The sequence below is a fragment of the Xiphophorus hellerii genome, chromosome 22 (assembly GCF_003331165.1).
Source record: "Xiphophorus hellerii strain 12219 chromosome 22, Xiphophorus_hellerii-4.1, whole genome shotgun sequence".
In the NCBI taxonomy this organism is placed as follows: Eukaryota; Metazoa; Chordata; class Actinopteri; order Cyprinodontiformes; family Poeciliidae; genus Xiphophorus; species Xiphophorus hellerii.
The window spans coordinates 24,595,113-24,610,689 of NC_045693.1; the positions used below are offsets into that span (position 1 = coordinate 24,595,113).

Below are 15,577 nucleotides of genomic sequence, written 5' to 3' on the forward strand. Positions count from 1 at the left end.
TAGTTAAAAACAATAGTCAAATTAGCTGAATTTTGTTGATCAGGACGGATTTGTAAAGGCAATGAATAGAACATCAAGGGAATGAATACATTTTATAGGCGCAGTCAGATGGCACAAAGCTCCAACACTGCTTCAGCAATACAGCAAATCTTTAACTTATAAAAATATCATTTTTAAATAATTTTGTAGATTTTTATTGCTTCTGGGTTTATTGCGTTGTTTATGAGAACACGAACGCATTTTGTTCTAATTGTAGCAATAAAGCCATTTTTTAAAAAATGTGATGGCAACTGTCTGCCAGCAGAGGGCAGCATTGGTCAAATAATTGTTGAGAAATTACTGGTGATTTTTGTTGGCGCTCGTTCCTCCTTACTGAGTCTGTGTCTTTAAGTGCAGCTTCTCGTTGGAAATTCAAATAAAGATCATAATCACAACCTTCAAACAGGATGTGGGGTCTAGTTCGGTCTGTGTGTTTAGTTGAAGTGGTAAACATGTCGATTCTCCACTCTGGAGCTTTTGGATCAACACGGACACTAGAGGGATGACCATCTCTGCCAGCAACAGATCTAATCAGAACAGACAAGGGACTGGTGTATTGATCATTTTAATGGCAAAGTTACACAGTAATCCAAATAAAAGAATAGGAAAAAGAACAGGTGTATTTTTTTTTTTTTTTTTTTTTTTTGCGTGTTCTTACACAGGAAAATTTCCAGAGTAAAATTTAGTCAATTTGAAAAAAGATTTTCCTCTAAAAAAAGACATTTGACAGTAACCTGTCATCTTTCACAACAACATTGTAGATGTTATGGAAAACTGGCATTTCACAAAAAACTTCTTTACAAACAACTAAATCTGCACGATACATACAGTAAATGCTGCCAAACGTTTTTAGTGTGATTGGATTGGATTTTACTCCATCATTTGGATTTTGGGATAGATAATCAAAAGCTTTAAATGGAGCATTTACTTCACCTTCCAAGTTCGCCCAGATCGGATATTATGGTTGTTTAACATAAGTGATGTTATTTGTGCGCGTATAAAAGCTTCCTGATAAAGTTGCATATTGGGTAGTCGTAATTCTTGTCGTGTTACCGTATTTTCTGCACTATAAGGCGCACCTAAAAACCTTCAATTTTCTCAAAAGCCGAGAGTGCGCCTTATAATCCGGTGCGCCTTATATATGGACCAATATTGAACCACAACAAGTCTCGCAACTACGGTAAGCAGCCGCCGACTTCATTTTCCCCCGTAGAAGGAGAAGCACGCGGTGCACGCTGGGTTTTGTGTAAAGACCCCAAAATGGCTCCTATTAAGAGACACGCTTACGACGCAGAGTTTAAGCTCAAGGTGATCAGTCACGCAGTAGAACACGGGAATAGAGCAGCAGCGAGAGAATTTAACATGAACAATCAATGGTGCGGAAGTGGATATATATTGTGATTGCACTAACGTTTGATTTACTGTAACAGTATCAGACTGTTTTTTACGTGTTTATTGAATCGAGGAAAAGTTCCCCTCCACTATATGTTACACCTTGCTGTTGTTAAAAGATAAACTGTGTCACGAAAATACCACGTCACTTACTTTACCTCGGGGAAAATAATAAAACAGCTGTTTATTCATTTTGGGAATGAACGGAGTTTTCAGAACGCTGGTTTGTAATCTATTAATAAAGTTTGACTGAACCTATCTGACTATTTTGTTGACATTCCCTTTAGTTCAGTTCCATCTAATGGATGCATAACGTAACCCCAGCCTCTACTGTAGCGTCTATTCTATGCGCCTTATAATGCAGTGAGCCTTGTATATGAAAAAAGTTTTAAAATAGGCCATTCATTGAAGGTGCGCCTTATAGTGCGCCTTGCCAATGCGCTGCTAGATAACCCAAGTCTACAAAGCTTTAGGTCATGAAGCAAAGTCTAGAAGCAGCTGGAAAGCGTCACTATGGCCACCGTCATATTTGCATGATAAACCTTTTATTTACTCTGAAATTCTGTTAGTTTTACTCAATGTGATCACATAAAGTTCTGCTTTTTCTTTTTTTTTCCATCTCTCTAGAGAGAATTTTTGGGACACATGAAATAGACCTTTGTTGTGTTTTTGGTCTTATAAATATTCCATGGATGCTATTTTTTGTTCAGTCTCTCTCCTTATGGCTGAATCATCAGCTCCATTCATTATAAATCAATCTGAAAAATATCACCAAGTGGTGGAACATAATCTGACACAGAAGTAGAACTAATTCCCCCCCGTCGGTGGGCAGCGTCCAAGTGAAACTCGGCACAACTAAATGTCACTTTTACACTTTATTGTTTAAAGTCGATACAAAAACGTGTTTGCTGGAAACATTCTTTGATTTCGCCTTTTACACGCACAAGGACAGGAGGAGAGGTGAGTAAAGGATGGAGGGAGGAACTGGTGTCTGAGTCAAAACATGGCTGAGAGAACAGCAGAGAGACAGAGGGAAGCCCTTTGTTCACACAGAGTCCATTAAACGAGACCAAACAAGACTTGAGCGAAGGAGAGGACAGAAGCTTCGTCTTTTTTTCTTTCTTTTTTTTTTGTAAGGTGACGTATCCTCAGATGGCTGTAGCATAGGGTGTGCAAGCGCGTACACGGGTCATCGGTTTCTCCCTGAGGTGAGTTAGTGTGTGGCGGTCTGAGGATACGAGGAGGAGAGCTACAGCGTGGACAGAAACTGAACACACACACAATCAACCCGTTAAATTACAGTCTCTCTCTTTCTTGCATACAAACACAGAACGACCGATTACCTGCGAGGGTTCGGGCTTCGCGAGGACCCTGAAGGGGCGCAGGTTGGAAGAGACGCTTCGGTTTTGTCTACAGCTTCAGTGTCTCGCTAATGTAGGCCGCACCAACGCGTGCGAGGCAGTAGGAGTTTGGGAGAATCTGTGCTTTTATTTATTTTTTTAAAGAAAAAGTGACATCAGGACTGCCTTAGTTAAATCTATTCCCACTTTCTCTAGTAGCGGAGAAGAGGGTGGATGCATAGTTCAACTAGAAAGTTTCTGGTGAGCAGTAGGAATTTTATTAAGGTACAGCAAGTTAGGGTTAAAAAAAATTTCACCAACTCATTCCGATAACGTAACGTCTTTTAATGATTTGCTTGAGAAAGTGTCAGTCTGCTGGCTGGAGGAAAGCTATCACATTTCTTCTTTGCTTATAAGAAGGAAAGTCAGACGTTTGCACAAAAAATAGTCATGGTGTCAAAATCCTCCTGCGGTCTTAAGAGATGGGGGGTCATTTGGACGCCACGAGTTTTTTACTCTGTGCGTGGTTCGCTATGTGTCTTTGTGTGTGGTTTCGGGAACTGACGGTCTGACGGGACAACCCCCTGCCTCCCTGCTGTCTGACTGTCACATTAGCCCCGTTTTTCCTGAGCCTCGCGCTTAAAACCACCGGAGGGTTAATCTAAAAAAGCGCCACCCATCTTAGGGACGTTTAAAAAGTAGAACTGGCAAACAGGAAACAGCATGTCTGTGAAGCAGCAGTCTTCAGGCTAGTTTCCAAAAGCAACCAGCTTGACAAATTAAACTAATATCAATCTTTCTATTCATGTTCATGTTACTATATAAAGAATAATGCAGTCTAACTGTCTATGCAGCAAACATAAAAAAAATGGTTACTGTATTTACTTGTGTTTATTCTTCATTCTCGTTTAAGTCTAAGTATTAGACATTAAATAAGAAAGAAATACATAATACTGTACATTGACGTACAAATCGATATTTCATCAGCAGTATGAATAATGTTTGCTTTTGTGGTATATATATAAAAAAATAATTTGTTTTGTAAAAATTTGGGGAAAATTCCATAATACTGTTGTTTTTTGTTTTTGTTTTTACTAAATCATGTTATATGTGGAGTATCTCATATCGTCTTGATCTAGAAAAATAAAAATGCATTGTTGTTCTCATTAAGCGCTACGAGAACCGTTTTAGTGAAAAGAAAAGAACAGGCAGCCCTGATAGCCTGTGCATTATAGAAAATCACATGAAGACGATATCTGAAAAGCACAAATTGTCACAAAGACCTGGGGAAAAAAAAATCAACGCACGTATCGGACGAGTCAGATCCTCTGTGCTGTGATTATTCAATCAAAGCAGAAATGCGCCGATCAATTAGCCAGAGATTGGAATTGGAAGATTTTTCTCTGATCAGTTCTGATCGGTGATCAGTAGTTCAGACAGTGAAAAATGACTTTTCCTCTTTTTCCAAAGTGTTTTAAAATGAAGAAGCCATTTTAGTCTATAGACGTAACAGCTACAAAGAAGAACTTGATGCACATTTTCAGTTTACAATCAGTCCGCTAAACACTGCACTTTAATGCATATGTAGGAACAAGCTGGTAATTCTCTGTTGGCCGCAATCAAACAATATGTGGTACTTTTTTTTTTTTTCTTCTAAAAATACAGCTTGTCAAATAGGCAGATCAGACTCGCTATCAACCAACATGAGTCTGATTGGTGCGTCTCTGAACCAAATGTAGGAGAAAATGACTATAAATTGCCTCAGTTTGCTTCAATACAAAGACAAGCCCCATATTAGGGCCCTGTGTGTGTGTGTGTGTGTTTCAAAAGCCACCAGCAGAGGGCACTGTTACTCTTGGAGGCACCAAGAAGCAATTTGAGATCCTAGCGGTTTCTGACTTTCCTGGTCGGTATCTGACACAGACCTTCACTGACGTCACAGCAGCCGTGCAGAATGAATCAAGACGCTATCCACATCTGTTAAACATTAGTACCACGAGTTTCTGTCTGGGAGGTCCTCTATGTTTAAAATAAAAATAAAAACAAACAACAGTTCAAGCTTAGAGTGCGAGTCCACCGCTACAAAATTGCGTTTTTTTTTCCTTCTTGTTGTTGTTATTTTATGGCTAACAGGTGATCGGGACGGAGTCACTCGTTAAAGGGAGGGCGGCGGCCGAGCAGGCATCAAAAAACATGCCTCCGTTTAACACTTGAGGAGGTTTCTATTGCTCTGAAAGTGAAACGTCTGAGAAGGTAACCGATGAGAGCGAACATCAGGACACAAGGTGTGTAAATACATTGAATGGCTTCGACAGGTGAATATGGACAGACAGAGAGGGAGAGAGGGGAAACGAAACTCTTGGAACAAGCCCAAAACTTCATGTCTGATTAACAAATACGCTGGATTTTCAAGGAAAATTACTTATGGATGAGGGATAAAGGTTGAAGCAACAACCTGGGTCATAAATAAACACATTTCTTTAAATAGGTTCTGAGAGATGTACACGTGTATTGCAACAAATACATGAATAAAAACCGCTAACGGCGTGTCAGTACGTCAGATAAATACTGTTGAAAGTTCTCCCCGTGAAACAAAGTTTACCCAGCAGTGTTCTTTGTTGTTTTTTTTGTGTCTCTGGTTTCATGAAAATATAGAAATCTGTTTGTCATTCATGAAAAAAGCAATACAAAGGTCACTTAAAAAGGAGACAGAGGCAAAAAGGTCCAGAGAGAAAAACATCAGTAGGGAACTTTCGCCCCATCTGGATCCTCCGAAGCATGCTGAGGAGTTTCCCCCGCTGCTAGTCGAGGGGTCCCTGGAAGATGAGTCTGATGTAGCCCTGCTCACCGCTCAGCTGCTGGGCGCAGAAAGGACAGGCGGCGTGGAAGGTGTGGGTGCCGTGCGGGAGCGGGATCTGGCTCCAGAAGGTCGCCGTTTTCTCCGAGCAGACGTGTCCGCAGGGGCTGAAGGTGTGTGTGGGCGGAGCGGCATCGACGTAGAAGCCCGCCTCGCAGCCCAGCCACAGCGGCACGTAAGGGCCCTTCGCCCGGCACATGGGGCACTCCCGCAGCCGGCCCTCCCGTCCCTCCCTCTCCTCACGGTGGTTCCCCCAGTTGTGGTAGCCGTGCACGTGGCCGCACTGCAGGTAGACCCAGGGCTGCTTCTCGTCGGGCGTGTCTTTGCGGCGCATGGAGGGGAAGGCCAGCGTGTTGAATCCCACGGGGCACTGCGGGCGGGCCGCGTTGATCTCCTGCCGCAGCGCCTCAAGGTGTTTGAGGGTGGGGGTGCGGGAGAGGCCTTCGGCCGTGCGCCACAGCAGGGCGGCGCCGCAGAGGTCGATGAGCGAGCCGTCGACGAGCTCCTGGGTCTCGGTCTCCACCTGGAACACAACATGACAGCAGGTCATACTGGGCTCGACACATGAGGGGTGAACCCAACACAAGAAACACTAGAGCAACTGCAGTTGAAAATTTTTTAGTTTTCTTAAGTTGCCTATGAGCGCTCATCTTCATGTACGAGCTCGAAATTTCACATGCATGAATTTCCCCTTGGCTGGGGGTCGATAAAGATATGTCGTCTCATCGAAGTACCATAGGAAATGAACGGAGAGGGAGCAACGTCACCTTTTCTGTGCCCTGTTCACAGAGATCATCCTGTTTCAACTTGAAACACAACATCGGACCTCCAGAAAGGTGAAGATAGAGCCGACTGACACATGATGATTGTCTGATGTGCGTCCCGGTAAAGTTGTTATGTTTGATTGGCTCATATTTATCAGAAACTAAGTTTAAAAACCAACACCAGCAGTTGGCATGCCTCCCCAAATCGTTGAAGACTGGAAATTTCCCACTTGGATCACATGCAGCTGGGATTTTACCATTCTTCCTCCTCTGGGACCTCGACTGCCAAACAAAATGTACTTAAGCCTAAAAATAGGACTTGCAGAGTAAAAGTCAATTCTTTGTTTTCTTCTTACCCCAAGAAACATTTTTCTTTACACAGTCTCTGGTTCTGGAGTGGTATTAAATGAGTCAGTTGTTACCCATCTGCATGTGGTCAGTCTTGACGATCTGACTTGAGCTGCAGTCCATAACTTTTAAATCTCCCTTAAACACTTGATCGGGCTTTGGTTTCCAACGCTATCGAGAAAAGCAGTTCTCTTGTATTTTTAATCGCGATGTTTCTCTTCGCCTCAACTTTCCATTAGTGAGCTTGATATATACCAAAGCACACTAAGTGGGGACACTTGGAGTGTGTACATCACCATATCTAGCAAACGTCCAGCCAACGCCCAAGCCAGTGTTCGCTGAAAGTCCGCAGACAACATCTGCCGGACATTTATGCCATGTCCGAATTCAGCAGCTGCATCCGTCAATTCAGCCGGGTTTGTCTGAATTTACAGCCGCTCACTTTGTGACTGAGTCCGGCTACGAGTCTATGTAGCCGGACCCATCCTACGTAGACTCGGTTCTTCAAAGGAGTCCAGATACGGCTTTAATGGTGTTTCATTTTGAGTCAAAATAAAATCTCGTCTGTCATCAGGAGTGCACAATTCTGAACAGCCAGGTTTTTGTGATGTGCCCTATTGTGTATAAATGTCTACTCACCCGTGTGTCCAATCATTACGTAGGCCATAATGATTAGCTAATATCTAATATCTCTCCTGTGTTTTGGTCTTACAAAATATTCCAATATTCTGAGAAGTTGGATTTTGGCTTTTCAGCTTTAATCTAGCTGAAAACCCAAATCTAAACACTTGATTTACTCTATGTGTAATGAATCCAAATAAATGTCTTTCTTAATTGGAGTTAATTTACTGAAATAGACTTTTCTACTACACTGCCTGGCCAAAAAAAAAGTCGCCACCAAAAAATGGTCACACTCTCTAATATTTTGTTGGACCGCCTTTAGCTTTGATTACAGCCCGCATTCGCTGTGGCATTGTTTCAATAAGCTTCTGCAGTGTCACAAGATTTATTTCCATCCAGTGTTGCATTAATCTTTCACCAAGATCTTGTATTGATGATGGGAGAGTCTGACCACTGCGCAAAGCCTTCTCCAGCACATCCCAAAGATTCTCAATGGGGTTAAGGTCTGGACTCTGTGGTGGCCAATCCATGTGTGAAAAAGATGTCTCATGCTCCCTGAACCACTCTTTCACAATGTGAGCCCGATGAATCCTGGCATTGTCATCTTGGAATATGCCCGTTCCATTTGGGAAGACAAAATCCATTGATGGAATAACCTGGTCATTCAGTATATTCAGGTAGTCAGCTGACCTCATTCTTTGGGCACACAATGTTGCTGAACCTAGACCTGACCAACTGCAGCAACCCCAGATCATAGCACTGCCCCCACAGGCTTGTACAGTAGGCACTAGGCATGATGGCATCACTTCACCTGCCTCTCTTCTTACCCTGATGCGCCCATCACTCTGGAACAGGGTAAATCTGGACTCATCAGACCACATGACCCTCTTCCATTCCTCCAGAGTCCAATCTTTATGCTCTCTAGCAAACTGAAGCCTTTTTTTCTGGTTAGCCTTACTGATTAGAGGTTTTCTTACGGCTACACAGCTGTTCAATCCCAACCCCTTGAGTTCCCTTCGCATTGTGCGTGTGGAAATGCTTTTGCGTTCACAATTAAAAATACTCCTGAGTTCTGCTGTTGTTTTTCTTTGATTTGATTTGACCAAACGTTTAAGTAATCGCCGATCACTATCATTCAGGATTTTTTTCCGACCACATATCTTACTGGAAGACGATGGTTCCCCACCATCCTTCCAGTTTTTAATGATGCGTTGGACAGTTCTTAACCCAATTCTAGTAGTTTCTGCAATCTCCTTAGATGTTTTCTCTGCTTGATGCATGCCAATGATTTGACCCTTCTTAAACAGACTAACGTCTTTTCCACGACCACAGGATGTGTCTTTTGCCATGGTTGTTTAAGAAATGAGGAGTTACTCATTGCATCAGCTGGGGTTAAATAACTTGTTGCCAGCTGAAAGATAATCGCCTATGCAGTACTTATCCAATAGGAGGCTTGTACCTATTTGCTTAGTTAAATCCAGGTGGCGACTTTTTTTTTGGCCAGGCAGTGTATATTCTCTTCTGATAATCCTCAAAAATATTTTTTTCCCCTCATTTGTCATTTAACTATACACTCTTAGTGAGATTTAAACAGAAATCAGAAATAATCAGTATTTTATGATATCATTTTCAGCCTGTAGAAGAAAATCTTGTTTCTTAGAATCAAAAGCTAGCGAGCTTTGGTTTTAAAAAGGTGTCAGATTTGTTATTTCTGCAGTACCGCTGTGAGCGCAGCAGGTGGCAGTGTAACAAAGCCGTCCCTAAGACTACAGACGCATGTGGGCCTGTCAGAGGAGCAGGAAAAGTGACAGCTGGAGGGAAGATGACACGAGGAAGCTGAAATCCATGCTGCTGGATGGTGAAGCGGACAGCTGCTGGACATGTCTAGATGAACTCAATGTTGAGGGACAACTCAAGTCAGGATTTGTGAGATCAGACGGAGCGGGAAATCAAATGTTTGGATAACCGGAGTACATGAGGAGGGGAAAAACGGAAAAAGGAGGTGGAAAAAATGAAGGGAGAGAGAGATAAGATGAGGAAGCACTTCCAGGTGTTTGTGTTGAGGTCGCTATGGCTCTCATGTAGGCCAGGGAAGAGCATCCAGTCTTCATTGCATACACATAGGCATTTGTACAGAAAGACTTTTAAGTTTCTGCTGTTGAAAATGACCCAACTCATGGAACAGAAGGTCACGCCTTTCCTAAGAACCACATCGAAACAACAGCAGATTGAAAAACTTCCCCAGTCAGTCTGAATGCCCAGATGTGTCATCTATGTAAACCTCAGCTTTTCCCCCTTCTCACACATTTGATCAAATTAGACCAAAGCAGATCATTTACCAGGTGTTTCCCTTGACCATATAGTTACGCAATTTGACATTTTGAAAATAAACACACTTCATGGGAACACAGCAATTATTAACCAACTAGTATTTTGGATAAAAAACAGTTTTGATGCTAGGATGAGTTGGTTTTTCGGCTGTGTTGAAATTGGTTTATTTTATTCGCACCACCTGAGTCACGTGATCAACAACAGGATGTGGCCACTGGCGCAAACCACAAAGAAGAAGAGGACAGGAAGTAGTCGGAGGTGGAATATGAGGAATATTTCATGATTGTGTGAACAAACTTATTCAAATGTGATTTTAATTGCGCTTATTATTTAATGGAAAGACCGCTAGTGTGAAATTGTAATTATTATTATTTTTCTACATTGTTATTTTTTACTATTGTTATACATATACAGTAGACGAAGTATAGACATCTGCAATGGAAACGCATTTTATTGTGCATTTGTCCGACACGGCGGATATGAAAGTTCCGATATGCAGATGATGCAGTAATGTTTTTGCGATACAGACAATGGAAGATAAAATAAAAATACATACATATTTTTTTCATCAATAACATTCAGAATCACAAAAAAAAAAAAAAACCAAAAAAGGGCACAGTTTTACAAAAAACTGTGCCTGTAGTCTGAGAACAATTGAAACAAGGAGCGGTGGATGTAGTTAGAGATGGGGGAGCTGTTAATTTGAGAACTGGTGGGAGACAAGCTAGACATTAATAAGTTGATATTGTAGAGGAGGGAATGAAACAACCTAATTAAGACCACCGGCGTCTTGAGTGTAGTCAGATAAGTGAGTCATGGCTGTGAAGGTGAGAGGCTGTGATTGGCTCAGAGATAGCTGGACGATCCCTTGCAAGATCGTGTTACTCACAGTTTTGTCTGGCAGACTGTTGCTTGGGAGATGGCATCCAGATAACCTTCTGATGGTGTAAAGGTTGGACAGGGCACGGTCAGGCATAAGTGTGCGATAAGCAAAGTGTAAGGGCTTTTTCTGGGTTAATCTGAATTTTCTGCAAATGAGCCAGCAATATTTTACGCCACTGCAGGCAACAGTTTAAAGCTGAAAACTTTCTAACAACGGAAACACGAAGAGACCAAAGACAGAAAAGTACTTTCTATCACGGCCGCGCTAAGTTTCTGTGAATGATCTCACCATTTTGCCCCGCTGCTGTGCTGAGCGGGTTTCTCGCAGGGTGAAGACGTTCCCACAGACTGAGATCTCCCTCCACACTCCCGGTTTGGAGTCCTGCATAAAGCCGCTGCGAGGATGCATCACCAGGACGCCGTTGGTGGTCAACCCGTCCATCTGTCCGTCGGACGTCTTCCACTTCGCCGCTTTCTCCTGATGTGAAAATTGATGTAGAAAATCATTCGTTATCCAGCCTGAAACGCCACATTTTCACACCGGGGAGGAGCTATTTAAAGAAAGATCTAAGAAGGTTTAATGCATGGAGCCGCGTTGTGTTTTTCTGACTTGCGTGTGAAGATGAGACGGCGCTTACCCCTAGGAATATGTTCTTTGAGGAGTCGAAGCCCGCGGCGTAGATGCGAGCTGTGTAAGGCGGCGCGCGCTGGCACATGATGCGGCACGCGAAGCGGGAGATGGTGCTCTGGACCGACTGAGTGTCCGAGTTGCTCTGGCTGCCGGCCACTGTGTCCGTCACCACGAAGTCTATCGGACTCTCTGTCGATCGGCCGATCTGGCGACGGGTAGAAAGAAACTGAGTACATCTGTGAGGCAAATGTGTTCAGCTTTTCATCTAGCTTTGGAGAAGCTGAGAAAGGGCGTAAGAAAACCACAATGTTTGTAGAGGTAAAAATGAGCTGGCGTTTTAGGAAAGTACAAAGAAAATGGCATATAATTAGTTTGATTTTGTTGCTTTTCTAAGAGCAGGATAACCTGGACTTTGTGCTGTGCTAACAGGCACTTTGTTGACAGCGACCTGCATCATCACTGTACCAAAATAACATGGCAACAGACTCTCACGGTGTTATTGCTACCCAAGCAAAGAGTAGGGTAATTTTAGAAAATGCTGTGAATATATTTTATACCCCACCCCCTCCAAGTCTGAATAGGTTTAGCATGTTTCACATCAATAATGATCACCTTTTAAAAATGGGTTGCTGTGTTTGCCGTTGCTCAGAAAAATGAAAAAAAACCAAAACTAATTTCATTGTTATCCTATTTTGTCACTTTGCTCCATTTTTTCACATTCTTGAGGGACAAAAGTCTGTGAAGACACGTGACAGGTACAGAGTTTATCCAGTTGACCTGTTTTCTGCCACTTCGAAGGTCAAGAATGATTAACAACCGAAATGGACAAAAAGCTCTACTTGCAGCCAAAGTAGAGGATTTTCAGCCCAGATGCCCTAATTGGCGATCGGCTAATCTAGGGGTCAGCAGCCTTTACAATCCAAGGAACCGTTTTTAGCCTCACTCCTGCTAAATAGCTGCTGTAAACACAAAATCTACCACGTCTTACTGGTAACTTAAGGAACCGCAATTTCACGTCTAATTTCAAGTTTTAGACCAAATTTTAGAAATTCACGTTTTTGACAAGAAAGTAAGACAAGTGTTGTCTTGAACACATTAACAAAGTTAGAATTTCTTCAATAGAACAACCTATCTAAATTTAGCTCCAATAAAGCTGGAAAATGAGGAGGAGGAGCTGTAGCCTTGCTCTCTGTTAGGCTGCACTATCTCTCCACCGTCGTGAATACTAAGGCTAATTAGCATGGCCACCATTTCCTACCTCTAGCTGGACAGGTCTGACTGAACTTTGCTTTTAGACTCCACGGCTCTTTATGACGTAAACGTTATCTCATCTCGATCTTTAACATCGTGTTTGAAAACCTCTGCACAAACCAGCTTTGTTATATAGGTCCCAATTAACTGCTGCGAGTAAATGAAGCATAGAGGTGGGGGAAAAAAAACAAACAAAAAAATAAATAAAGGTTGTAAATTGGCTGTAAAACTCCAGGATCAGTGATAAAATCTGGGCTGTTTTACCTGGAACATATCAGTATTGCTGTCATGAGTGTACTCCACCACCACCGTCTGGGCTCGGGACAGAGTGTAAGAGATGCTGTGCTGGTCTTTGTTGCTTATGGCCTGATGGGACACAAGGAAGGGATGGTGGATGACAACAGAGGCAGAGAATGGAGAGAAGAAGACAAAACTAACTGCAGATGCTGTCACAATAACTCATTAGAAGACTCGAACATGGTTTGATAGAAAAAGAGCTCAGTTTCCAGAGAACAACAGATGTCAGAAGTGCCGTCACGAACTGGAGCAAACCCTAGACCACCCACACGACTAAAGAGGTCAATGACTCTTCCAGATTCTTTGAGGTACTGCACACAACAAGCCTGTAGTTTTGCTGAAGTGAGAGCGTAGAAGTGTGTCCACAGTCAGCACACTGCTTACAGATGTTAAACCATGAAATAAAAATAAAAAATAAAAAAAACCCTGAAAGACGTCCCTCATTTATTACCTTTCTCTGACCATTTAACAGATTCGGAGGATTTCCGATGATGGAAACATTTGCTTCCCAGGATTTTGCAGGAAAACGCTCCGTTACCTTCCACTGAACCGCTCACTTATTTCCCTTATAAAAGCTTCACCGTGTTCCAGTTTAACACCGCGTTAAAACGCCCTTCTTCTACCGGCCTGTATTTGCTGTCACAGTGAGCTTCTCTGTGTTCCTGTCTTTTAAAATCGCAAAGCAAACATGTGGTGGAGAGTCCGGCTCCAGAGAACTTTGTGTGTTTTTGACAGCTTAAAACAAAAAACAGTTTTAAGCTGTCCTCTCTCTCCAGCGAGCCACTCTTTCTTCCTCTTAAAATGGTCTTCAGGCTTTCTGAAGGTCTTCCAAAGTTTTTCTTTGAACTTCCCTGCCCACACATTTCGAACGCAGCACCTGGCGATGAAAGTCGGTGCTGAAGAACAAAGAAATTGGACAGATGGCAAACAAAACGAGAAATGTCAAGGCTATAAATCTACTGTATCTGCAGCAGATTAAACTGGGGGGGGGGGGGGGGGGGGGGGGGGGGGGGGAATTTCAGCATTTATTTATTTGGGATTAACCTTGATGGAGCTAAAATCCTAGTTTCTTCTGTCAAGCAGTTATCTGTGGCATTTCTTATATAGATTATAGAACTGGCAACAAATTGCATCTTTGTCAACTTCTTGAAACAAACAGCCAGTTAAAGCAGGTTATTTTCTTAGACGCTGGTCTCCTGTCAATAGAGCACTTGTTTATCTGTTGAGTTTTAGAAGCTTTTTATGGCTAAAAGATCATATTTAGACATCTTAGAACTCAACTTGGAATCAAATTACCAATGGTTTTATCGACAAATGTAGCTCAGTTAATATTCTACTCTTTTTTTTGTGCCGTAGGAGGCTGGGCGGTTCCTTACCAGGTGCTAGCCAGAAGCCTTTCTCCTGGGTCTTGCTCAGATATAGTTAACCGAATCCCTCAATCATGTACTCCTTAAAAAAATCCACTGAATCGCACTTAGTCTGACCTCTCACCCAGAACCAGTTTGCCATGGGAGACCCTACCAGGGGCAAAAACTGCCCCGGACAACATAGCTTCTGGGGTCCTTGAGGCACTCAAACCCCTCCACCACGGTAAGGTGGCGATTCGAGGAGGGGACTGTCAGATTTAGAAGTGAGCTCACTCCGTTTGTGTCCTGGACAGGAAACAGTGACTTAGATGCTCAGCCAGTGTTGAAAGGCGCTCAAGAGGCTTTGGGGCAAATGGGTAAATATCTAACGGCTATCTTAGGTACACCCCAAAGTTTCTCCCTGCAGGAGAGCTGGGAAGAGGCAGGTCAAGAGATCTCTTCAGATTGCTTCAACGATGGAAGAACCTGTTGGCTGGGCTGATAGTTACATAATTGGACGGACATGGTCAGTGTATGGACAGAGAGAGAGCAAAGAAGCAGCTGAAGACCAAAGAAAAGCTTCCAAAGAGATTCAAACCAACTTTTAAATCTCTTTTCTTTAGAAAATGAGCCAAAAAGAGTGGGGGCCATTGGCAGAAAAAACATGAAAGATGTAAGATAACAATGAAAATATCAGTAAAACAGGAAAAGATCCCCAACAATACTAACCCTGTATAAAAATCATTAGAGATGCACCAAAAATCCCGCTTGATTGACCCTGACTGGTGACCAATTAGTTAGAAATTTACAAAATTATCTTTTGACCACTGAACGCACCATAGATAAGAGCTACGTGTTAGCGAGAGAGACAGCTGTTTTGGTAATGCTAGCCTCACTAACCGCTAATATAAGACAGCAAAGACAATTTAAAATGTCATTTTGCCTACTTTCTAAAACAGTAAAGCCGTATTTTGTAGTGGCTACTATTTCATATGTTACATTGCTTAATGAGACGATTCTTTAAATTGTTATTGGCAGATCAAAACCTGACAAACCTCAGACATCAGAAACCAGCCACAAAAATCTGATACATTATTCAGACACCAGAAAGTTTTAGGTTTTAATTGATGTTTTAATTTTACCAACAAGTTCCTTCTGACTGGGAGTAATATTAACATTCTGGATTGGCCCATTCAGACTCACAGAGAATCTGTGGAGAAAGCTAAAGATTAGGGTGATGGCAAGGAGGCCTTCCATCGGTTGTTCAGGACTGGAGATACATCCTCAAAATAAAACATGAAGCTGCTCAACATGAGAAAACACGAAGAAAGCTGTTCTGAAATTATAACAGAAATCTTGGGAAATATCTCAGTCTGTCAGGGGAATACATAACTTTGACTTTAACTGTATCACAATACTTATTTTTAGTCGAAGGTAGAAAGGCCTGAAGCAGCTGAAGAGGAGTACATAGATTACAT

The 15,577-nt window shown here is 42.4% G+C and overlaps 1 protein-coding gene across 1 annotated transcript in view; it reads right to left on the bottom strand.

Annotated features, from left to right (window-relative positions):
* Positions 1-2,293: 2,293 nt before the first annotated feature.
* Positions 2,294-15,577, bottom strand: part of peli1b (pellino E3 ubiquitin protein ligase 1b) — a 46,950-nt gene continuing 33,666 nt past the window's right edge. Inside the window, exons 4-7 of the mRNA XM_032553379.1 lie at positions 12,721-12,822; positions 11,213-11,410; positions 10,864-11,052; positions 2,294-6,151 (exon numbers count right to left, since the gene is read on the bottom strand). Coding sequence (XP_032409270.1) covers positions 5,573-6,151; positions 10,864-11,052; positions 11,213-11,410; positions 12,721-12,822 — 1,068 coding nt within the window. The 3' untranslated portion in view covers positions 2,294-5,572. The remainder of the gene's footprint in view (positions 6,152-10,863; positions 11,053-11,212; positions 11,411-12,720; positions 12,823-15,577) is intronic.